Raw genomic sequence first — 25,530 nt, 5'->3', positions numbered from 1 at the left:
TTATTGCATTTATGATTAGAAAAAATTTGTATGATATGAATTCTTTGAAATTTATTTTGGCATGGTGTGTAAACACTTTAAAAAATATATTTTCTGGGGCCAGCCCCACGGCTGAGTGGTTAAAGTTCCTGTGCTCCTCCTCGGTGGCCTTGGTTCACCAGTTCAGATCCTGGGCACAGACCTAGTCCACTCATCCGCCATGCTCTGGAGGCATCCCAAATACAAAGTAGAGGAAGATTGGCACAGATGTTAGCTCAGGGCTAATCTTCCTCAAGCAAAAAAAGAGGAACATTGCCAACGAATGTTAGCTCAGGGCCAATCTTCCTCAGCAAAAATAAATAAATAAAAATTTTACTTGTGTTTGAGGATAACATGTGTTCTCTTTTTGTGAAGTTTGTATTCTGTTTGTGAGCTTATTAATAGTATTATTTAGATGTTAACGTTTGTCTACTTTTTCTCTTTTAGAGGGAAATTTTTAACATTTCCAGTGAACACTGTCAACTTATCAATTTCTTCCTACTGTTTTTTCAGTTGTTCTTGTATACACTTTGAGTCTACACTGTTAGCTGCAAATATGTTTATGATATGTACGATCTTGCTTTGCTGTTTATTTTACCAGCATATTCTGTCATTCGTTTTCTCTTTTCATATATTTTTTGCTTGAATTCAGTTTTGTGAAACATTACAATTGCTAACCTAGATTTCTTTGGTTCACTTTATCTGGTCTATCTTGTTCTTTTCTTCTATTTTCAACCTTTCTGCATACTTTTGTTTTAAGTATGTTTTTTGTAGATAATATAATATTGGATCTTTTTTCCTTAAGTTTAACTTGAGGATCTATCCTTTATATGTATGGCAAATATTGTTATATTGGGACTTCTTTCTTCCATTTTATTTGAGATTTTTCAACTATCTTACTTGCTTTTTAGATTTTTTTCTCCTGTTCATTGAATAGATAATTTTCTTATGCTATTTTAGGCGCTATATATTCTCCCTATTGTTTCTTAAACTTATCAGCGTATATTTCTTCCCCAACAAGGGAAAATATTTGAGATTCTTCAGCACATTCCCACCACCCTTTAATTTCTACTCTCGCCCACATCCCCTACTTATGTAGGTTTCCTTTAGGGTTTTAGTTATGGTTTGTCTTAGATACAGTTTCCCCCCTTTTCTTTGGTCCTTGCTTTTTTAGACAATAATGAATTGAAAGTTTGGTAACTGTTTTCTTATTTGTTAAATGAAAGTAATTCCACCTTCCTCACATGGCTTTTGTGGGAAGTGGATGAGGTGACATAAGTGAGAGCACTTGGTGACTTGTAAAGAACTACACAATATTGATTGTCAGTCAAAAGGTGCATTTTACTCCATGTCCTGCCCAATTTCTACTTCTTTCAAAAAGTCTTGTCAATCCCCTTTTCAGAAATCTGAATCACTCATTCCTATTCTTAACTCCATTGCACTTGTCCCTTTGTGATTGACAGACATCTGTGTGTGTTACCAAGCCCATTCCAGCGAAGGAGATATTGTGCAGTGCATTTCACCAGCTTTAGCACATTGAGCAGGGAAAACCCAGGGATAAAAGCCTTAGGGATGACAGTGATTGATTGTGGAAGGCAGGATGGTGTTGGAGCTATCATCTATCAGCAAAAGAAGGGAGAACTGAAGTTGGGCGGCATGGCACTTTCTTCTGTAACAGAAGCATGCCTGGCATGGGAACAGTGAGCTCTATAATGGGGTGAAGACTACTTTTAGATACTATTAAGGTTAAATGCATTAGTACAATACATGACATAATCTAACGGTACGTCACTTTATTCCTTCCTAGGCTCATATTGGCAACCTGTTAACATCAAAATTCTTCAGTTACAAGGATTTTGATACTTTATTGTATACCTGTGCAGCAGAGTTTGACTTTATGGAGAAGGAGGTAAGATGTGCTTTCAAATTTTCTTTCCTTAGGTTTTGGTCCGTTCGTTTTGCATAAAGGGTGCTCCTGTTATTTCAGATTCTCTCCTCTGTGCTGTTAGCTCAGTTTGAAGGGAAGGGAAAATCTGGCAGCTTAGAGGAAGATGTTCCTATTTACATTAGTACAGCTCCCTGAAATAATATGGTCTTTTCTCATTTTGATAATTTAGAAACATATTCAGTCTAGCAGTAGTTTTTCGGATAAGTAAACATAGAGGCTTTTCAAGTGGCCTCTTTTCAGGAATGGTATTAATTCAGGGATGCTCTCGAGCTCTTACATTTCCGCTCGTTCTGTGGTTGGTTGTTTGAATGATCTCATTGCTTTAAAATATCATTGAGTACAAGTTTTTCATTCCAACAGCATTCTTCTTTCTAAAACTGTATTCAGATGTGTGGCAGGAAAGCAGAGAGTAGTGGCTTGTGAGACAGAAGTCTGCAATATTACTTGCTGTGCTTGAGCAAGTGACGCTTATTCTTTGTGTCACAGCTTACGTGTTTCTAGTAGTATGCTACACACAGATATTGTGAGGACAAAATGAGAAACATAGGAAAGTACTTTGACATTGTAATGGTATTTTACATAAAATGTTATTTTGCAGTCCTTTATGAGCTGGTTTAGTTCAACAAACACATATACATAATATGTCTTTTTTAACACCACCCATGTGGCCCTGATTTATTATATTTTATTATCAGTGAAACATTTTCCTTCAAAGCTGTATGTGTATATGTGGTAAAGTGGCCATCAGTACTCTGTTGACACATTCGTTTTCCCCCTTGAGCCCCACTGGGTTAGCCCCATGTCCTGAGTTACAGACCAGTGGACAATAGTGCATCACGCTGCAGACTCTTGTCAATCAGGCCTTCTGAGTTGAGCGTGTCCTAAAGATGTACTGTTTACTCCAGCAACCTGTCAGTCTTCATTTCCTGTGTTCTGGCAAATGATTTTGACACGTAATGGCTGGTAAAAAGTATACAGGTGATAGTTTCAAACCTGCCTAAAGAAACTAAAGAAACTAAGGAAGAGTATCTTGCAAGACATTAAAATGCTTGTTCAGAGCAAATCAAGACTCTCTTAAGGAAGTGGTAAAGGAAGTAGATGGTAAACATCAGCAGAGAATTAGAACTGACTGGAAGTCCTTTCACATTATTGAGGATATACATGCCGCTACATCCTGAGAGCATGAGCCATCAGTTATGTGATAGAAGAAATTGTTTATTGAGGCATAGCATGACTTCAGTCAATTTGAAAAAAAGGGCAGAGCTGTTTCTAGCCTGCCGTTTCCCATCTCCATGCATATCTTCACAAGGACTGTGCTGAAGAGACAAGAGTATGGTGCCAGTTCAGAGAGTGCATCCATTGTGTGGTACGTCCATATAGTGGGGAAAAGGGAACAGTTTAACATGATATCATACTGATATGGAAAGACACTTATGATGTATAATGGAGTGAGCAAAATGGTACGATCTTATTTACCTATAATTAGCACACACAGAATAAAGTATAAGAGAGCAAAATTTTAATAGTGGTTTTTGGGTAGAGAGATAATCAATGGTTAACTTTTTTTGTAATTTGCATCTTCTAAATTTTCTACAATAATCATATTTTAATTGTATTATCTTATTAAAAGAATTAAAAATGACATGAAATGAAATGGAAATGAAATGAAGGAAATGAAAATGGATAGCAACAGTATTTAAAGTATACGGATACTAAGACAGGAACATTTTTATGGCCAAAAATAGACAATGCTGGGTAGACCCAGGTGTATGTACTTAGCACGGTTTTTGTGTATGTACTTAATATGAACTGCAGGCAGCATCGTGGATAAATGGGTAAAAGATGTATTATTTAAGGAATATTATTTAAAAAATTGGATTTGGGCTGGGAGGTCAGGTGAAAGCCTTGTATCACATTATACATCAAACTTCGTTATAGTTGATTTGTGTGTTAAAAATAAGTGAAGCCTGAAAAATAAATTTGAGAGACATTTCAATGAATATTAACTTCATTCTTTAATGAGCATAATACTAGTATAAGAACTTATATGAGAATGCTTAATAGATTTGTCTGCATGTAACTTAAAACATCTGTACATGAAATATTGTAAAAATTAAGAAGCAAATGACTAACTGAAATGATTCTTGCCATGATAGAACAAATGAAACTAGAGCTTAATATAATTACTATAGGAGCTTGTCCAAATCAATAAAAACCATTATCAAGGACTCTTCTCCCTCCCCACCACTGAAAACACATCCCCACCCCCCACACACATGCAGAAACGGGTGAAGACTGTGAACAGACAGTCCTTTGGGGAGGAAATACTGATAACTGATTAAAATGTAAAATTGATTGTCGTCTTTATTTTGCTACATTTTCTAGCTTTTACAATGAGCGTATATAACTACTTTTATGCTTAGGATAAAATCAACAATTACAACGAAATATTAAAATAAAAGGACTTGTAATTCTAATACAACACACACATGCAGGTGTGGATTGTGTCCTTTGCAGTTGTTCTTGTGCGTATACACTCTCTGGCATATCTTTTGGTACTCAGGAAGTTTCATAGTTTTGTTTCGTTTATATTAGCACATTTATATGTTAACCTTGGTCCCCTGTATTGATTTCCTCTTGAGAGTTATCCTAAACTTAGTCACTTCTTGCCCCTCCCCTACTTCCCACACATTTGTAATTTATTGTAATGCTATAATCAGTGAGATGATTTTACTTCCTATATATTCTCCCTCTCTTACCTCATCTAAGAGTCTCATTACTTCTACATTGCCGGCACGTATAACTGCTCATACTGTCATACACCCCTGTTGTTGTAGTTCCGTAGATCATTGTTTTTAATGCTCACTATGATTTCTGGGCTTGAAGCCCTCCCTGCCATTTCTTGGTTGTGTGAATCTTGCTCTTCAGTGGATTCCTCAGGAAGGGCTCATGAGAGCCTTACGCCTGAGTTTTTACATGTTCAAAATATTTTATCCATGTCCTTTGTACATGAAGGTCAGTTTGGCTGGATACAAAATCTTTGGCTCATCTATCTTTCCTTGAGTATCTTGAATAAGTTACTCCACTATCATCTAGTCTAAAGTATTGCTGTCAAATCTGATGCTAATCTGATTTTCTTTTTAAGAGAAATACTAAAAAATACCTTTTAAGCAAACTCCTGGAATGTAATGTTAAAATTGTTTGAACTCTGTTAAATTTTGTTAAATATAAATATGTTTAATGTAATTTTGACACATTGCCTTTTTTAGGCAAACACCTGTATCTTACAACTTTTCTTACATTTATTGTTGTTATTAGCAAATGTCTAATTTTTCAAGTAGTAAAATAGTTTTGGTTATATTATTTTTGCTTAGGTTAAGACAATTTAAAATTTATACGTTAGAATTATGTTTATGTATTTTAAAGTATAAAATACTATCCAAATGTTTATAAAGGTAAATAGTAAGATAAAAACATAAAAATTCTCTGTTTAATGGGACTTCTAACACATGAAGTATGCATTTTGTATAATAAATTATCAAAATTACTTGTCTGATGCAGAACAATGAGTGAGAAAATTGGACTAATGAAAAGCAAAATCAGAAAATGCTACTTACTGTATACTTTGTAGAATTAAAATGTACCAGTGTTTTTAATATGGTTGAAGCTAGATTTCTCTTTATAAACATATTTGGGAAAGCATACATTATTTGACTCAATAATTATTGATAAGATTATTTTTGTGGGGAAAAGTGTGGTGGTAATCAAATCAATTGCAGTTTAGAAATTTCAAGCCCAGGGTTGTTTAAAACTGTGATGTCAAATGATTGACATGTGTATAGGATTGCAGTGTGTGGGGCTTTGTTGTTAAAATGTAAAAATGCTTTTATTCCTCTTGCAAACATTGGTCATTATTTTGTGTGCGTGTGTGTATGTGCATGGATCGTGGGATCATGGTTAAGATTTTTATCCCCCACAAAATGTGCAGGAAAAGTTCATGCCGTTTAAAGGGGTTCTGCTGATGTTAGATGAATATTAAGTTGGGCTCTCTAGTTAGAAAAGTAGTGTGCAAAAAGTGAACGGTGATCTCTATGGTCACATTTTATACTAACAAGTGTTTAGGGACTGTATTTGTTAGTGTTTTCAATTCAACATTTTGGAGAGTTTTGTTTCTATGGACATGCATCTTCATTTTTGTGATGGGAATCAGTGGGTAGATTGGACCCTAGATGGGTGACTGCTCATGTTTCTCTACTTTAGCTTTCTAAAGTTCATTTGGTTCATTATTTGAAATGAAATTTTGTCTGTTTAAAACAACATTTTCCTCTAACAAAACGTCTCTGAATTTCAGACTCCACTGCGGTATACAAAGACGTTATTGCTTCCGGTTGTTCTTGTCGTGTTTATTGCAATTGTTAGAAAGGTATGTCCATTGCTTTAAGAGCTCTTTCTTATAATAAAACATTTTCTTGTTTCTACGTAGTAGTTACATATACTAGACTATGTGTTAGACACAATGTTTTTTAGATTTATTGAAACATATTCTGTATTTTCTTTCTAATAACCTTTGATGAAAATTTATAGGCCTTAAATATATTCTGGTATCTGCCAGCATAAAATAGACATAGGAAAAGGATGGCTCAAGTTTTGATAGTCGTGTATTTGGAAAGACATGATCATAGAGGCCATATTGACCCAGACAATTGTTTTTGCCTGTGTAAATTATTACTGACTCACTTTTCTTCTATGTAATATTTCCCTAATATTTAATATATGCCTTTCTAAATAATTTGTGCAGTGTTCACTAACTCCTGGATCGAGTTTATTATTAATTGAAAGAAAAAATAGAATATTAACAATGTATTACTAAACTTGATAAAATAGTTAGACTCCCAACTTGGCTTTGATAATGAAATTCTAAGCCCAGATATGAATCAGGCCAGGGAAGTTCCAATCTTTAGTGAAGAGCGGGTGTGATATTCTTTTTTCTTTTAAGAGTTGGTGAATTCTGTAACTGCAAGTATTTTAAGAGAATGAATTGAGATTAATCTGTAATCAAAAAACAGATGATAGACCCTGAAAGCTTTCTGATTTGTAGGTAGTGATGTCTGTGTTAACACAATGCCATATTATTTGTAGAATATTCCGTACTATAATTATTGTTCACATTTATATATTTGTACTTTCCCAAAACATTCAGGTTTGTTATTTCAATTGGTTATTCAACAGCCCTGTGGGATACAGATATTATTATCCCCATTTTGACAGATACAGAATTGGGAGACCAGAGAGGTTGTTACCTGTCTTACATCGTGTCCATTAAAAAGCAAGAGAAGAGCAAGAATCAGACTCTGCACCTTTCCCCCCTCATTGGATGTAGATAGTATTCAGTTTTGTAGTCTCACAGCCGTTTCAAGTCTGATCAGTTTATGGTTAGTCAGTTTCTGCTGTGTGCCAGGCTCTTTGCTCCCTTCGTACTTTTGCATCCTTTGTGTGGGCGGGCATCCTAGTAGGTAGCTGGGATGTTTGATTTAAAGAAGAATGACTCAAATAGAAAGTGGACAGTTATTTTCAAATGTTTAAAAGCCTGCCAAATGAAAATAAGATTACACTCATTTTGGCTCCTTAGAATTATGGTCAATTCCAGGAGGTAGGACTTTTGACCAGAATTGGTCTGGACTGAGTAGGAAAGTGTTGTAGACTGAAGCAGCAGCTGGGTGGTTCTTCCAAGAGCTGGATTAAAACCTGTCAGCAGTGTCATAGAGGACATCCGTACTGGGGATGGGATTTCAGATTAGATGACCTGCCAGGTACTGCTAACTATGAAAACACAGCATTAGCTAGTTGTGCTTATCAGTCTCTGAGCCAGTTCTCCAGTTACATGTGTGTATGGTTAAGGAGAGGCATTGCCAACAACCTTGGAATGGTGGAATTCACTGAATGTGAATCAGAAGCCAAAAGATCAGGTTTTAAGACCCAGAAATGCTGCTTAGCTGTTGTCCGGCTTTAGGAAGATCGTTTAATGCATCTGAGCCTGTTGCTCATTTACAAAATGAGGATAATAAAATCTGCCTGAACACGGTTGTTGGGTATTAGATATGGTCAAGTACTGTACAAATGTAAGATTATGTTGTAATTATTACGATTTTCTGAGTCATCTCCATACTTGTTATATTTTTAAGTAAAAGTTTGACAGTTTAGAAGATGCTTTAGTCAAAGTTTTGTTTTTCCCAAAACAGCTGTCTTAAAGTGTTTCAAAATCTATTTGCAGATTGTTAGTGACATGTGGGGTGTCTTAACTAAACAACAGACACATATAAGGTAAATATGCTATTAATAATTTTGTTACTTCCTCCATTCATTAAGTAGATATTTACAATGTATTTATTTTATAGTTACCTGTTGTACACTCAACATTTGATAATTGACGTTTTCGATTGTTGTCATCCCCCTTCTTTGCTTCTCTCATTATTTCCTGTCTGTGCAGAGCTCAGCACATCAGTTATTCATACTCACATCCCATCCAGTCCAATCTGACAGGAACCCTACACATAATCTATACTTGAAGGACACAGCTTTATGCTTCGGTTGAACAGGGAAAATAAATTATTCTGTTGATGGTTCTAGGACTAATGGACTGCTTTTTCAGAGGAGAGCAGGGAAGTATAAAACTGGATCCGGGGGCTGGCCCGGTGGCACAGTGGTTAAGTGTGCACATTCCGATTCAGCAGCCTGGGGTTCATCAGTTCAGATCCCAGGTGTGGACATGGCACCATGTGGCAAGCCATGCTGTGGTAGGCATCCCACATATAAAGTAGAGAAAGATGGGCACGGGTGTTAGCTCAGGGCCAATCTTCCTCAGAAAAATGGAGGAGGATTGGCAGAAGTTAGCTCAGGGCTAATCTTCCTCAGAAAAAAAACTGGATCCATACCTTACTTTTTACACAAAATAAACTCCAGATGGAATAAAGATTTAAATATAGAAAAAAATGAAACCTCGAAACTAACCGGGGAATTATTTTTATAATTTTAGCCTTAGAGAGGCCTTGTTAAGTATGACATAAAACCTGTAAGCTAGAAGGAAAGACTGACAAGGTTGACCAAATAAATACCTTGATTTGGTAAGTTCTGTAAGCATTGTTCAAAGAAAAAGAGAAATTGGGGAAAGTATTTGCAATATATGACAAAGGACTAATGAGCATCATATATAAAGAACTTCTATAAATTAATAAGAATAATACTAAAAGTCCATTAGAAAAATGAGTAAAGGACACAGGCAGGCAATTGAGACAAAAGTTCTCATCTTCCCTTTCCCACTGCGCTCGCGTCCCCCGGGCCTCCTTCCCTTGAACCACGGCCAGTTGCTTCCCGCCTGGGCAGTCTTGCAGTAGTACTAAGCCCGTAATTGTGCTCCCTGCCTCCCACCTCCTACATGTCTCTTTCTTCAAGAAGCCTTTCCTGACCATCATTTCTGAGTAGTCTCCCTGGTATTCTCCACCATCACACCCTTTATCTTTCTCTCAGCATCTGTCACCATTTGTATTTAAATACTGATGTTGCCTGTCTCTCCTGAAGGGGGAGGGGTCATTTATGTTGAACAGTTTGTATGCAATGCCTGGCACACAGTAAAGAATAGTAGTTGAGTGAGTGAAGACACATAACTAATAGATAGATGAAGAAATGCTCAATCCCCTGATAAAGGTAAAGGAGAACTTTTTTTTTTAAATCAGGTTTGTAAAGATTTATCATACCCAGTGCTTGCAGGGGTGGGAGGAAGTAGTTGGGCGGGCAGTTTGGCAATGACTAGCAAAACTTACAGTGGGCCTGTCCTTCAGCCCAGCAGTCCCACCAATGCAAATGTGTCCTCTAGAAATGCTCACAGGGATGCAGCGATAATGGTACAGAGATGCCTGTTGTGGTTGTGTGTGTAATATGAAAAATGAAACAACCAAAATATCCACTAGTAAGGCATTGGTTTAATTATGACCCAATCATATAATGGAATGCTGGGCCATCTTTATGGAAATATTTCCATCATACGTCATTGAATTAAAAAATTACGAAACAGTATATAGAATGATTACACTTTTGTTTAAAATTTGAAGATTTTGTGTGCTTATTTGTGCATAGGAGGGATCTGGAGGATAAAACCTGTAACTATTAAGAGCATGGGATTGGAGATTGGAGTAAAGAAAGTTTTAATTTTACTTTCATTCTTTTGTGGGATTTTTTAGGGGGTAGAGTTTGTTGAATTTATGTGTGTCTGTATTTTCTTTTATAACTGGAACACACACAGCCTTATATATTATTCTCTCACCTCCAAATTTCTACCAACCAGTGATAAATTATTGCATGTACTCTTGAGACAATCCTTATTCTTATTTAGAAACAATTTGCTGTAACTGTGCCCTTGCTTATACTGAAGCTTTGAAGGCCAGGGGAAAAGGAAAAAGTTTCTGGTATATAATGCCAGAATTTCTCTTCACTTTGAGATGAAGTCATTTCTGAAGAGCTCGGGAAGGAGCTATGAAGTTACAGCTATAGTATGAAGCTCTGGAAGAGAAAGGTGGAACTTTTCACAGAAACAAAGCAGGCCTTTGAAGAATAACTCAACCTATAGAAATAATTGCGAAAACCACTGAACTTCATGGGGTTTTCAATTCAAGTAGGATCAGAGCTTTTTTGAAAGGAGGATGGAACATTGACATTTCATTTACATAAGTTCTAAAGTAATACGCCAATATAAAAAGGGGATGGGTAGGAGATACATTTTAGTTATCAAGATGTGAGTACCAGTATCCCCTTTATTCAGGGACCTAAGGGGTAAAGTAAGATAGAGGCAGCATGATGTAGTAGAAAATATTTTGCCTCTGAGATCAGTCAAAATATAGAACTGCCTTTGTCACTTAGCAGCTCTGTGACTCGCTTTCCTTGGTTGTAAACTGGGATAATAAATAGTTGTAAGATCAGAGTTAATGGGATATACTGAGCATTTTAACATTGTAGGTGCTCAATAAATGGTAATTGGTAATTTTTGCTTGGCATGAAAGAAGAATAAAGAAAAATCCATTTCACTTCCTTCATTTGCCCTATATTTTACTGAGTTTGTTACTACATCAGTATTTTTGAAACCAAATTCTCAAGTCAGATTATGTGCTACCTGGATTAGGGGTTAATTTAATCATTTGTTCATTCATTTAAAAAAAAATTGAGCTTTATGTGCCAGGCAGTGTTCTAGGCCTTGGAAATATATCAGTGCTCAAGATAGCAAAGGTGTGTGTTACCAGTTCACACATTTGTATCTCTGACCCAGACTTCTCCCTTGAACTCAGATTTGTACATGTGACTCTCTGTTTGTCATCTCTACTTGAGTGTCCAGTGGAAGTGTCAAATTTTGTGAACAGAAAACTGAACCTCTGAATGTACCCCTGCCAGCATGCTTCTCCTGCATCTTCCCATCTCACGTAGCACCACCCTTCCCCCCCACGCTCTCTCTTCTCTCATCAGGCTGTCTTTGTTGTAAGCCCACTGAGGACCTTCCTACCATGGGGCTTTGCATTGTCTGTTCTCTCTGCCCGAAGTGCTCTTCCCTGAGGGATCTCAGGCTCAACCTCTCAGCTCCTCGGGCCATGCTGAAATGTCACTCAATTGGTGACCACACTGATTAATAGATGCCTTTCCAGTCCCCCAACACTCTGTTCATCTTTTACCCTGTTTCCTTTCTCTCTGTAGTACTTACTGCCATCTGATGTTCTATTTATTTGCTTTTTGTCTGTCTCCTTCGATTTACATGTAAGCTCTGTGAGGGCAAAGGTTTTTTTCCATCCTGCTTACTGATGTTTCTTTGGTGTCATCTGTGCTCAATGAAATTGAGTGGAGGGATCGGTTTGTACCTTTTACTCCTGAAGGGTTCATTTTAGTAGGGAGAGACACATGATCACTGAGTAATCTGATAAATGGAAATTTGGTTTTCTATGGGAAGACAAAGCAGACAAGTGGAGTAGGAGTGGTTAAGGAGAGGGGCACTGAACGGGGGAGACACAGGTGCCTCTGTGATGTTTGAAGGAGCAAAATTAGTCTAGCGTGGCTGGAGCACAGTGATCAAGAGGGAACATGGTAGAAGAGGAGTTTCAAGGCGGAGAAATGGGGGCCAGCTTAGGAAGACCATGTGTAGCATGGTAAGAATTTGAGAGTTTATTCTCATTACATAAGACTCCACTGGAGGGTTCTAAGTAAGGGAGCGTCATGACTGAATTCCCATTTCCAAAAGATTGCTCTCCCTGCTATGATGAGAATCAGCACGGGCTGGAGGGTTCAGTGAGATATGGGGAGGATATGTGGGGCCCTGGGCATGTATCCTTTCTCTGGAAATTAATAAAGGTGGAATTTTGTGGCTATTGGTATATTCCAGAGCTGCTGCTGAAAAAATCTCCTATGTGGCTTCCTAAATTGTCTCTATAGCAGCTCCAGTTCATGAGGAAGCTGAGGGACCACTTGGAATGAGAAGCAGGGGTATGGGACTGTGAAGGCTTCTGAGTTCCCCTTCGCTCCCGGCTGGCCAGGGTATCACCCGTGAGGTGTTGGATGCACCACAGCGTGCCTTTTGTTGGCCTACTCAGTCTCTGTATTCACCTATGCAGGATATGCAGCATAGTCATTTTTTAAAAAATAAACTGTCTTAAAAGACTGTAGCACCAGTTTTGGTTTATAACTTTTAGTTATTTTGACTTTTGTATGTATGTGTGTCCTGAGGGAATATTATAGAAGTCATAAAACTCATAAGATAAAAATGCAAATAATTGAAGTAAGTGCTTCATGAATGATTGAATAGTAGTATTTCTTTTTCCATTTCAGAAAACCCCAGTTTGATCATGGAGAGGTAAAGGCTGATATTGCTAAAATTTACATTATTTTAATATTTGCATATATTTGGACTTTTCTTTCTAGTTCCAGGTTGTAAGTTTATTGGTAATTGTCACTACTCATCTTCAAAGTAGGCCTGTATGTGTTTTTATAAGAATACTACAAACATGACCATCCATTTGTTAAAACAATTAAGTGGGAACTCAGTTGGTCTACTCTGATCATCCTCAGGGTAATAGCAGTTTGTCTCTGGAACCCAGTTAGACGCATACGTATGTGGAGGATCTTCTGCATGACGGGTGATCTCTTTGCTCTCTGCTCACCTTGCCCTGAGGCTTTGGAGATGTGATGGGTGCTCCTCCCATCTCCTGGTGATTCAGCTTGGTTTTGATGGCTGTTCCAAGGTGCAGCTCTGGGATCTTAAACAGCAGTTGTTTACCACTTTCCTGCCTTAGTCTGGTGGTAGCACCAGTGTAGATTCAGAAATGTGGGCTTTATTAGCCACAGGCTGGACTCTGAGCAGAATTATAGAACCACTTGTCTTAGGGACTTTATAATTTTAGTCCTCTAGTAAAATGAAAAGTTCAAAAGTAAATTTTAAGACTTATTTCAGAAATCAAAATATTACTACTAAGAAAAAGACCCCTTTTCTGTGTATTCACCAGTTTAACAATTTATTCTTAAACTCCACAAATAGTGGGAGTAAAAAATATTTTCTCTTTCTTTCAGCTGGTTTATCATGCATTGCAACTGTTAGCATATACAGCCCTTGGTATTTTAATTATGAGACTAAAACTCTTCTTGACACCACATATGTGTGTTATGGCTTCCTTGATCTGCTCAAGACAGGTAAGATGGTTGTTAGGTTGGTGTTATAGCTACTATGATAATTTTACTCCAGCCTTTGTTATTGAGTGGCCCTAAAATAATATTGTTACCCAAATTAAATTGTTACAGTTAAAGTTTGTTGTGGTTTTCTACTAATCTTTCCTGAGGGTAAGGGCCAAAGCAGACCATTTGCCCTTCTAACTTCTAAAATAGTCCTTGGCATACAACAAATGCTCAATCAGTGCAGGCTGAATTCATGAATGATTATTACAGATGTTGACAGAAAGAAGAGCTTAAATTGTAGAAACAACCTTTTTTGTTTTGACATTGGTATCACAAAGAATTCTAACAATTGATTTCAAGTTACAAGTATTTTCAAATTATTTGTTCTTTTTCAGTATCAAGTTTAAACATTTTTTTTTCATTTATACGAGTATGCATTTGTATGTACCTCCCCAACTCTACTTTTTTATATTTAGTTTAAGCCATCTTCTTATTTGCTGGGTATTTTTCCTGGATAACTGCTTCCTTGCTCTGTATTCACAAATCTCTGCTTCTCCATAGTGTCATCTTTTCATCAATCAGGTAGCCAAGGTGCAACAGCATTACTGTTTTTAAATTTAGCAAATATTTGCTGAATATTGCTACACCATGCGCTAGTGATGAGCGTAAAGTAGTAGTTAGGAAAATCAGAAATCAAAAGTATATGTATGCCCTCCGGAAACTTGAAATCCAGCTCTACAGACATGTAGCGAAAAAATATTAAAGAGAAAATGATAGGGACAAAATGATACTACAGTAGTCCTCCTTTATCTGTGGTTTCACTGTCTGAGGTTTCAGATGCTTGCGGTCAACCATGGTCCAAAAAAATTACATGGAAAATTCTAGAAATAAACAATTAGTAAGTTTTAAATTGCGTGCCATTCTGAGTAGTGTGGTGAAATCGCACACCATCCTGCTCCATCCTGCCTGGGACGTGAATCATCCCTTGGTCCCCTCTGTGTACACTGCTCACCCATCAGTCATTTATTAGCCACCTTGGCTACTAAGATTGACTTTCAGATATTGCAGTGCTTGTGTTCAAGTAACCCTCATTTTGCTTAATAATGGCCCCAAAGCCAAATTTATTATTAGTTACTGTTAATTTCTTACTGTGCCTAGTTTATAAATTACACTTTGTTATAGGTATGTATGTATAGGAAAAAACATAGTATATATAGGGTTTAGAACTATCCTTGGTTTCAGGCATCCATTGGAGGTCTTGGAATGTATTCCTCGTGGGTCGTGGGGACTACTGTACTGAGTGTGACCTATTTGAATATGGAGAAAATTAGCCAGCCTCAAGGTTCCCAATCAGAATGCTGGTATTATATTAAAGAGGCACTGCTTCCCAGAGGCTGACCCGGGCGTGAAGCCACTGTTTCTGACTCCTCCAGGTGACTCTTCCAGGTGACTCCTCCAGGCGGAGACAGGAGAACAGGCTGGTGGGAAGCCTCTCATCTTAAACCCACCCTGCACCATGACTTAAGATAAAGAGCCGTGCCCTAGGCTGGCTTCACAGGTGTGGGACCTCTGTGATCGCACAGGGGCCCACACTCAGAAGGACTCTGCACCTAGTTTGATGCTCTGGTGTTTTTGAACTTCTTAATAATTTTTAAACAAGGGGCCCCACATTTTCATTTGATGCTGGGCCTGATGAATTATGTGGTAGGCCCAGCCTTACCTGAATCTGGGAGTAGAGAGAACAAGTTGAAAGAAGAGCTTCTTCAATCATGGCCCACCTATTTATGGCTGATTTAGAATTCTTTTGATCCCTCAGGTCATTGTTTCTGGAACTTTTTCCTTAGGATAATTAATCCTTTATCTGAGACTCTATCAGAGATTGTATTCTTCTCTGGGAAGATCCAGTGCTTATTGGATACATGCTGCTTTGTACTAACAATTGTCAATGTATTCTTAATTTGGTTTCAGCTGTTTGGATGGCTGTTTTGCAAAGTACATCCTGGTGCTGTTGTTTTTGCTGTATTAGCAGCAATGTCAATACAAGGTTCAGCAAATCTGCAGACTCAGTGGAATATTGTAGGGGAATTCAGCAATTTGCCACAAGAAGAACTTATAGAATGGATCAAATATAGTACTAAGCCAGGTAAAAAAGTAATATTATTTTGCTACTGTTTTTCCCACGATTTTATATACCACTGCAAAATTCTTAACCCAGTTTACTTCCAGTGGTCTTACTCTTTCTAAGCAGCACTGCTTCTAGATTATCCAGAAAAGGAGATGTCAGTCTTACTTAAGTGGTTTGCAAAGAAAATGTTATACGTATTTTCTAAGTAATTTATTTTGCTATTTTCCATAAATTCCAATTTTTTCAAAATTTATCCAGTTTTACCCACCACAATTTAAAATAATTTTTATGCTTATTTTCTTAACGAATTTTTGATCTTAGTCTTTCACATTCCTTCTTGAAATGAACTCATGGAATCTGATATTTATTCGTCTTTAGAAAGGGAGATTTTGTTGTCATCTGAGTATCAAGTGACTGAATATTAAACCATCTTCCAGAATTCCTTGGTGCTATAGAACTTTTCTGGTCAATTTGATACCTCTTTCCTGGAATCAGGAAAGATTTCTTAAACATTAGGGGAAAAAAACAACCGGAAATTCTCAATGATGAGATGATGAGGCTCTATATTCCAAGAAAAATAGTTTACCCAAGCCTAGTTGCTGACTGCTACTTTTGTCAGCCACCGACCTCATTCTGGTCCTGCCATTGAATCTTTAAGTCACGAGCCTCTTTCGGCCTCCACCTTTCACCTGAGAAGTGACTGAGTTGACCAGAAGGAGATCCCTGTGACGCTCACTGAGTGGCTTCCTAAGACCTTGCTCCTGCTTTGCAGATGCAGTGTTTGCGGGAGCCATGCCCACAATGGCGAGTGTCAAACTCTCCGCGCTTCGGCCCATTGTGAATCATCCACATTATGAAGATGCGGGTTTGAGGTCAGTACACAACTCTCACATTGTTGAAAATGCATTTTTCATATAAATAGTGGATGACGGAACCAGCAAAATAATGAGGAGTGTTTCCAAAAGGATGTGGTGAACTGGGATTTATAGTGAGGGGAGAGAGGAGTGCTGAGATAAGACTGTGAAGTTAGGTACAAAACTGGCAAGGCTCAATAGGGTAATAAAACTACAACCTTTGTGATTATCTTCTCTACCAGGCAGCACAAAAGGGATCTTACCGTATCAGTTTTCTCCAGGTTAACAAGGCTGTAGAACATACAGGGCCTCGTTAGTTGTCCTCATCCTTAAGTGCCCCCGAAGAGTCATTAGCCTATAGCTGTTATTAAGGTTTTCCTGTAGGCCATCTTTCTTGAATTCTCAGGAGTCAGTTGAAATGGAATCCATTCAAAGAAAGTTTTATTCTGGTTTTCACAATATAACCTGCTAGAATGATCTTTTTTTTGTTTTCTGCTATTTGTTCATAAGTTAGAGTTTTGTGTTCTCTTTGAAAAGGAAATGGATTTAATTTTCGTGAAGTTTCTCGGGTAGGTCAAGCTATTAATTTCCAAAGTGACTAGGTGAATTCTATCAATATATTCTTTTGTCTAGCAGTGGGACATACACTTTATAAATAAAAAGCTTTTTCATTAAAAAATCAATTTCAGCAAGCTAATTTCCAGAGCAATTGTATTGAATAAGTTTAGTTTTCTTTTAAATCTCGGAATAAAATGGAGAGCCATTTCATACTGGTTATTGCTGGTATCCAAGTGGGGCCTGTTGCGGCTTTGAAGTAGTCCTGTAGCTGTGTTTGTGCAGCCCATCCTCGTCCACACACAAGGTGCCTTCCTCTTATTGGTGATAGAGTGATGGAGAATTTAAAACAAAAACAAGCAAAGAAATGAACCAATAGGCTAAGTTTGGAAACGAAGGGATGTGTTAAACTGAACCTCTTCTCCCAGGACTCTTATGCCACTTCTGCCTTTTTCTTTTGACCTCCCGGATGCCCCTTAGCAGGAACTCCCATGAAGAATGTTCTCTTGACCTGATTCTTCTGTGTAGTCTTTCTTCCTAGTAGGTTGATTGCTTCCTTTTAATCTTGAAAATCTTCTGCCCAATTATGTTTCTTTAAAGAGCCAGAACGAAAATAGTATACTCGATGTATAGTCGAAAAGCAGCTGAAGAAGTTAAGCGAGAATTGATAAAGTTACAAGTGAATTATTACATTCTAGAAGAGTCATGGTGTATAAGAAGATCCAAGTGAGTATTCAACACAGTTAATGTTTTATATTCATAAGACGCAAAAAGTTAATCCAGTCTCACGGCAAGTGTTTTACTAGTCATATGTGTGAGATGCATATAACATTTGGCAAAGTATAGGTGGAAAAAACTTTTTAGATAATCACTTAAATTGAACTTTTTTTTCTATTCATTATAAATATCTGTTTTTTAAATAATGATTTGCATGTGTACACTTCCTTAAAAATATTATATTGGGGCCAGCCCAGTGGTGCAGCGCTTAAGTTCGCACATTCCGCTTCGGCGGCCTGGGGTTTGCTGGTTCAGATCCCAGGTGCAGACCTATGCACTGCTTGTCAAGCCATGCTGTGGCAGGCATCCCACCTTTAAAGTAGAGGAAGATGGGCACGGATGTTATCTCAGGGCCAGTCTTCCTCAGTAAAAAGAGGAGGATTGGCAGCAGATGTTAGCTCAGGGCTGATCTGCCTCGGAAAAAAAAAATATGATGTCCCAGTTTGCTTATATTTGTCTTTAACGTTTTAAACTTTCATGCAAAGTTGGATGTATTTTCTTTCAAAAGACTTGCAGAGTCTGAGACTAAATAATGAAGAGTCTCTTTGTAATTAAGTCAGTCAGACAGTGAGGGCCTCGTTTGTCCACGCCACATCTCTGCACCACACCATGTCTGTGATAGACAGGACCCCCTCCCAGCATCAGCTGAGAGTGCAACTTCTTTCTGCTGTTTCACATCTTATTTGAGTGAGATCGTAAGTAACTTTTCTGTGACCCACAGTCTCTTGAGTTTATAGTTTTAAGAAGTATCTATTTCCGCAGAAAAGTTCACTAAGCAGAGTATAGCAACAAGAGTTGGTAAGATCTTAAAAGCAAACGTGAATTCCAAAGTTGAGTGTGTAGAAATGTTGCACTTGGGTGACTAGACAGCAGAAGACAGTAGCTTTCTATTAAAATACCAATGCATTTGCTCCATGAGCAGCACAGACATGGGTAGTTTCATCAGAAATCAAGGATATTTTATGGAATACTATTATTTTTAAAATTCTCACTACTCTTTAAGCAGAAGCCTTCAGAAAATTGCTATATCTGTGGCTTAATCATACTCATCCACCATTTATTTCAGTGAGACACAAGAGTGTTAAGACAAAATAACTAAATATTGACTCAGGAGTAAAAATAATTCTGTGACAAAATATCAGCATTGCCCACAAGGAAATTCAAACAATTTTTGATTGCCGGATGATTTGCATATGAATATGTCCCACGTGACTTGAATTTAATTAGAATCTATAGAAAATGTTATTGTTCTTAGAGTCATAATTTAGAAAATGGTTTAAGTCCTTGTGAATAAGGCTATATATAAAATTCATGTACTCATCTTTAATTAGCTTTGTCATATAAATTTAAGACAAAAAGGTCTTAAGCATCTTTCATAACAATTTTCTGAGGACTTTGTAATAAATGAATGGTGGGCCGACATTTGCAATCAGAAGAACTTAGTTTCTTGCCAGAGATTTCCACCAGCACTGGGGTCTCCTTTATTACCTTGGGCTCCACTCTCCAGTTCAGTTGTGCCAGCCTGAGACACCTGTAGGTTACTGGAACGTTAAAATAAAGTTTCATGACCTTTTTCCCCCCAAGCTAATGACGAGCCATGATTCAAGGTTCTTCGCGTTCTCTAGGCCCTTGAATGCTGTTGTGAGTCTGTGGAAACTGCGGAGGCTGGGGCACTTTAGTTCTGAGATGGGGATGGAGCTCCTTGAATTTGCATAGCTTTAGTAATCTCATGTTCTGATGGTCAGAACACTTTTTTTGTACACAAGAAAGGATGAAAAGACAAATTGGGAAGTATGGCAGCAAATCTTGCACCCTGAAGAAGGTCAGCAGTGAATTCACTGGCTTCGGGTCGTCTGCATTTAGAGCTCACTAGGGGCACTAAGACTGAGAGCTGGTGGGGGGCGGAGGCTCCTGGATTTCCCTGTCTGGACCTTCACTTGCCCGTGTTGCGTTTGCTCCAGCAGGAGTGGAGAAGAGGAAGCTAAGGAAGACGCTTTCCCTAGTCTGTTTTCTCCACTCAGTAACTAAAACAACACTCTCCATCTACTGTGAGGTTTCAGCCAGACGGATTGTAAATCTCAGGAGACCTTAGACAGGTGCACTCGGCTTAAACCTGGAAACAAAACACACAAGTTGTGCTGTCTGTTCTGACAGGGAAGCAAAGGGTGAGCTCAGGAGAGGAAAGGGAAGAAGGACTAATGTGTAGTGCTGACATTTGCAGTAGGAAGAACTGAGTTTCTTGACAGAGCTTTCTCCCAGCGCTGAGATCTCCTTTATTGCCTTGGCCCTCTCTCCAGTTCAGTTATGCCAGCCTGAGACTCCTGTATGTTACTGGAACAGAAAAATATGTCAGAACCGGGGGAGCAAATGGGGAACTCAAACAGAGAAAGAAAGGGAGAGGGACTAATATTTATCTGGGACTTACAGTGAGCACTATATTTATGTGATCTCATTTTCAAGTGGCTTAATTGTGTGGCTTGATTATCCCTTAAATACTTGACACCCTGTATTCAAATACAAGTACGAAAATACACTCAAATGCAAGTTGTAGATGAGTTTTTAATTAACTACTCTTTTATTCTCAGTTCTCTGCTTTCTTTCCCATTAATTCCAATAATAGAGTTGACATAAAATTAAAATACATGAATTCAGAAGAAAATTATTCCAATTTTCACATTTTTAAATGCTATTTAAAGATGGAGCTGGCTGGCCTAGGGAAACTTCAGGGAACTCAGATAAGGACTAGAGGATGTTACGCTTAGGCAGACAGAGCTCAGAAAGGCAGCTTTGCCCTCTTTTTCATGAAAGCATTTGAACTGAGTAGCTGGGTAGTTTTCTCCTTGCTGTGTTTCACTCTCTACTACCGTTGGCCTGCAGTGTACTAACAGTTTGGCCTTGGCATGTATGAGAAAGTTAAAGGGTAGAAGCCCAAGCCTAGTCATCTTATCACATGTATTCGATAGCGATAGAATCTAGTGTCTGAGAGATGTGCAAAAAATTTGCACCAAACACTCTTCATGGGAACACTCATGGGTAAAACCTTTTTGGGAGATAATCTGATGGAGGCAAATTGGGTAGCCCTTTGACATAACGACAGTGCTGCTTCTAGAATTTTAGCTTGCAGAAAGATATAGGCACAAGAATGTTTCTATCAGTGTGGTTTTATAATGACAGAATGGGAAACAATTAAAATATCCATCCATAAAAGAATGGTTAATAATACGTAGGAATGCTAGCAACTATTTAAAAGAATAATGTAGGTCTTTGTGTATTGAGATGGAAAAATGGATTCTTGAAAGGAGCTGAGGCAGAATTTAACTGAGATCTCTCTTACCCCACCACCTGAATTCACGTATTTTGTATGTCTGTTTCTTTCTTTATAGTCACTTTTGCTGCATTCACCTTGTTCTAAAGAGGATTTATGGCAGCTTATAAATATAAATGATTTTGAAAGGATTTTTTTTTAAACTATATTAATTTAAAATGAAAAAAAAATGAAATGAGAGCATAAATATAAGAGTGTGCTCTGCTTTATCTGCCATTACATAATGTACTTTGGTTTTGAATCTGTACGTTAACGTTTCTAGGCCTGGTTGCAGTATGCCTGAAATTTGGGATGTGGAAGATCCTGCTAACGCTGGGAAACCTCCCTTATGTAACCTCTTGGTGAAGGATTCCAAGCCTCACTTCACCACCGTATTCCAGAACAGTGTTTACAAAGTCTTGGAAGTCATAGAAGAGTGACTGCTGCCCACAGAGAAGTACATCAGTCATGGTTTTCATGTTTTGCTAATAACTCACGCCTTGTTTTTAATTCAAATCCCAAAAACTTTTATGGGTAACTGTTTTCAAATAGAAAACGTTTTATTTGGTCAATTTGAATGTCATTCTGATTGTAAAAATACTTACACTTTTATCAATTGGTTACTATTTCAATGCACCCCATAGAATTTGCTATGCAAATGAGTATATGCTTGTACTTGACTTAACTATTTGTGCTAAAGTGAGCAAAACTACCTGTATAAAAAATATGATGGGTCATCCAAGGATAATATGAAACTGTAGTCCATTCTGAACCGTGTAGGGGCTGATTTTACAGTTTATGGACTATTGATGCCCCTTGCTTCTTTTTCTGCCTCTTGCTCTTGTCTTTTGGACGTTTCAGTGATTATTGAATTCTCCTCAATCATGTCGGCCCCTGTCATCAACTTCAGTAAGAGTAGATGGGGCAGACATGGGTATTTGCTATGTAGAATTTTCTGTTTATTTCACTTCACGTTCCTTTGTTCTCTGTTGCTCTTGTTAATGAAGCATTTCCTGCCCATTATTAATCCAAACTCTTGGACCTGATAGTCAGGACCAAATTCCTGTAACTGTCAACCATGTGGCATTATCGTGTCTTTCTCTCTTTCTCTCCCAATATTCTTTGTCAGATAAGTGTTATTTACTCATTTAGTTGTTTATCAAGTACTTATTCTTGGTTGAAAAAAAATTTAGTCGCAATTGTGTATTTTTCTCATCCTTAGTATTATTCAAATGTTTATATTTTAATACTTTTAAACCACTTTTAAAATTTTTCATGTTTAATTGTAGTTTTAAGAAAAACTATTTTGACCAACCCCAAATATAATGCGTCTAGAAACTAATGTATATTTGAGTAGACATAATTTACAGTGGAACAGTAGACTGTAGTATGTGGTAATTTTTATTTTACTATTAAGATACAATAAAACATGAATAATTTTTCTGTCAAAAAAGTAAATGAATAATGATAAGTGAATGAAGTTTTTATATTTGCTTTTAAAATTGCCTGTCTTTAATAAGACAAAGCCTTAAGCCTTATGCTATAATTTTGGTTCCAAAAACCATCATTTCAGTATGAGGAATGAATATATTCAGCCTTCCTCTTTATTTTTTTTCCTTCCTATTTATTTTTATTTTGAAAAATGTTCAAACCTGCTTTGAATTCCTAGTATGAATTTTTGTTTCTTAGAAGTTAATTTGTGTGAAATGAGATTCTTCAAAACAGTGAATCCTCATAGTTCTGAGAAATGGTTTTAAGATTTTAAATTCTAAGCAAACCATGACTCTGGCAGACTACACATTTAATTATACAGTGTTCTCTTTATTAACCACAGGCAGATTAACCTCATTGTGGATTGTCCTTGAGACCTGAGTCCTCAGGGATGGTTTCCAGTGCCCGCTCCTGGGAGCCACTGAAGAGCTGTTCTCTTTCTGCCTTCTCACCAGAGCCCAAGGACAAGCCTGGTCTGGGGGAAGCACTAGCTTGCTTAGAACAGACAGCTGCAAAGACGGCCTCGGCTGAGGAGTGTGCAGCCCCGGCCTGCCCCAGAGCCCATGTTTCCCCTGGGGGCCTCCTTCTGACCCAGGGGGCCTCCTCCTCACCCCGAGGTTCGGTCAGTGTCTTCAGGTGCCTGCCCCTCTTTCTTGCTTGCTGGGTGACTTTTATTTCTTGGGCTTTTGCCAGTTTCAGAGAACAGGGAAGCAGCCCGGGAGTTGCGGGTTAGGAGTAGAATTTGAGCAATGATGCAGCAATCCAGAAAAACAGGGCGAGGGCACTTAAGGCCCAGGAGGGTGAGAGCTGCCCTGGATGTGAGCCGGAAGAAGGGAGTATGCCCTGCCCTGTCTGGGATTGTTTCTCACCCGAATGTGGCTGTTTTGTACATCCAGCGGTTACAATTTTTTAAAAAATCATACTTTTAAAGTTATTCTTCCCACCCTCTAATCCCTTCCTAATAAATTCACGTGTAATGATTGGAAATTCTGTACAGCAAAAACATTAAAATACTGTTAGAACTGTTTCATATGCTGGGAAAAGTTAAAAGCAGTCAAAGTAGATTTTTTCAGAAGAATCCTTTTGTAACAATTTATTAATGTAACTCCACCAGCAAGCTATGATTATATTTTAGGCCAGTCAGTTTAGAACAGAGGCCTTGGGCTACACTGCACACTCAGCCTTGGTCACATCTGGTAGCAGCCGGTGCTGTAGATTATAAATATCTTTTATGGCAACATAGAGTAGTAGTAGGTTCGATATCCATGACAAAACAGTATTAAAGCTCAGTATTTTATGCATTTTTAGCATTAAAAATATCATTGCTTTAGTATGAGGAAGGTGAGGATGGACAAGGAGGCAATAAAAATAGCTATTGCTGTGACATAAAAAAACAAAGTTGGGGCAGTATTTCTAAAAAGATAAGCCTCTAAAAATACCTAGCAGAAAAAGTGTAGTCTTAAAATAGGACAATGATATTAAGGAGAAAATGAAAGGATGTATCAGGAATAAAGTGGTATTGCATAGGAGTATTGTATTTTTATGAATTTTATGCCAGTTGTTTACATGTAAAATGTATGTTAAATAAAAAAGATCATGAAAAATATGGAAAGTGTTTTGTTGATTATTTTCTTTGCCACCTTGACTGTGAACATGTTCAGCCTCGTTCTGTCGTCATATAACCGTGAACTGGTTTGTGGCAGATTGCGGTCCTGACTGATGGGGAAGGGTTAGAGCAGTGGGTCCATGAAACTACTTGGTCCTCTTCATTGGTGGTGCTTTAGCCCCTCATGCGTGGGATTGGTGCCCTTCTTAAAGAAGCATGAGAAAACTTCCTTGCCCCTTCCACTGTGTAAAATTACAGCCACAAGGTGCCATCTATGAACCAGGAAGCAGGCTGTCACTAGACACTGAATCAGCCAGTACCTTGCTCTTGGACTTCTGACCTCCAGAACTGGGAGAAATTTATTTCTATTGTTTATAAGATACCTGATCTGTGATATTTTGTTATGGTACCCAAACGAACTAAGACAAGTGGGGCCCCAGAATTTGCATTTCTAACCAGTTCTCAGGTAATGCTGATGCTCTTAGTCTGGGGCCCATATTTGAGAACCACTGCTCTAATGGAGGGGAAAAGACTCTCTGGAACACTGACCTCCGGGGGGCTCCGTTCCTGACAGCGCTTATCCCAGTGGGACACGCTAGAGAGTCTCTGCCTCGCAAACTGAATTTTACTGGAGTCCCGTCTTTGTCTCTTAGGGGGCACTACTTGAACGGACCTTGCAAGGAGCAAAGAACAGGTACAGTAATTTTTAACCAGAACGTTAATACAGCTTATTTGTGTCGTGTTTACTGAAGAGGTGAGTTATGAATCATTTAAATATTTTGAAGCTGTGAACTAGGCTGGGCTTGGGCCTGTTTCTTTTCAGTTCAGAGATGGAAAAAGAGTGAAATCCTTTGAAATCGAACATCCTTTTGTAAAATTACTTTCTCTAGAAGAAAATAGATAAATTCAGTGATGTGTGTGGATTTTAACACTTCATTTTCCACTGTATTAGTTTTGTTTGGCCCCAGAAATCCTCAATCTTCTCTCATTATTGGAGAGCAGCTAAGGATCAGCTCTGGGTCATGGGTCACCCATTTCTCTCTTCTTCCTTCCCTTCCCCCTCCCCCCAACTAGAAGTTTCTAATTTAAATCAGTCAAACTGTCCCCTATGCAGGAAAAGAGGAGCAGCTTTGAAACCTCTTGACATTCTTGAGTCGA

The 25,530-nt window shown here is 38.0% G+C and overlaps 1 protein-coding gene across 6 annotated transcripts in view; it reads left to right on the top strand.

The window, feature by feature from the left end:
• Nucleotides 1-24,372, top strand: part of DPY19L1 (dpy-19 like C-mannosyltransferase 1) — a 103,488-nt gene extending 79,116 nt beyond the window's left edge. For 4 of the 6 annotated variants that reach the window (XM_023639502.2, XM_070264824.1, XM_023639505.2 and 1 more), the window contains 9 exons: nt 1,826-1,927; nt 6,318-6,389; nt 8,238-8,287; nt 12,821-12,845; nt 13,559-13,678; nt 15,629-15,803; nt 16,558-16,657; nt 17,795-17,920; nt 21,559-24,372. In XM_023639502.2, the coding sequence (XP_023495270.2) occupies nt 1,826-1,927; nt 6,318-6,389; nt 8,238-8,287; nt 12,821-12,845; nt 13,559-13,678; nt 15,629-15,803; nt 16,558-16,657; nt 17,795-17,920; nt 21,559-21,715 (927 nt within the window). In that variant the 3' untranslated portion in view covers nt 21,716-24,372. The remainder of the gene's footprint in view (nt 1-1,825; nt 1,928-6,317; nt 6,390-8,237; nt 8,288-12,820; nt 12,846-13,558; nt 13,679-15,628; nt 15,804-16,557; nt 16,658-17,794; nt 17,921-21,558) is intronic. The other 2 variants (XM_070264823.1, XM_023639503.2) reach the window with 1 other exon arrangement.
• The last annotated feature ends 1,158 nt before the right edge of the window (nt 24,373-25,530 follow it).

This window comes from Equus caballus, chromosome 4 (assembly GCF_041296265.1).
Source record: "Equus caballus isolate H_3958 breed thoroughbred chromosome 4, TB-T2T, whole genome shotgun sequence".
Taxonomy (NCBI): Eukaryota; Metazoa; Chordata; class Mammalia; order Perissodactyla; family Equidae; genus Equus; species Equus caballus.
Note: the sequence above shows the minus strand (reverse complement) of the source record. Positions and strands in the feature narration are given on the sequence as shown.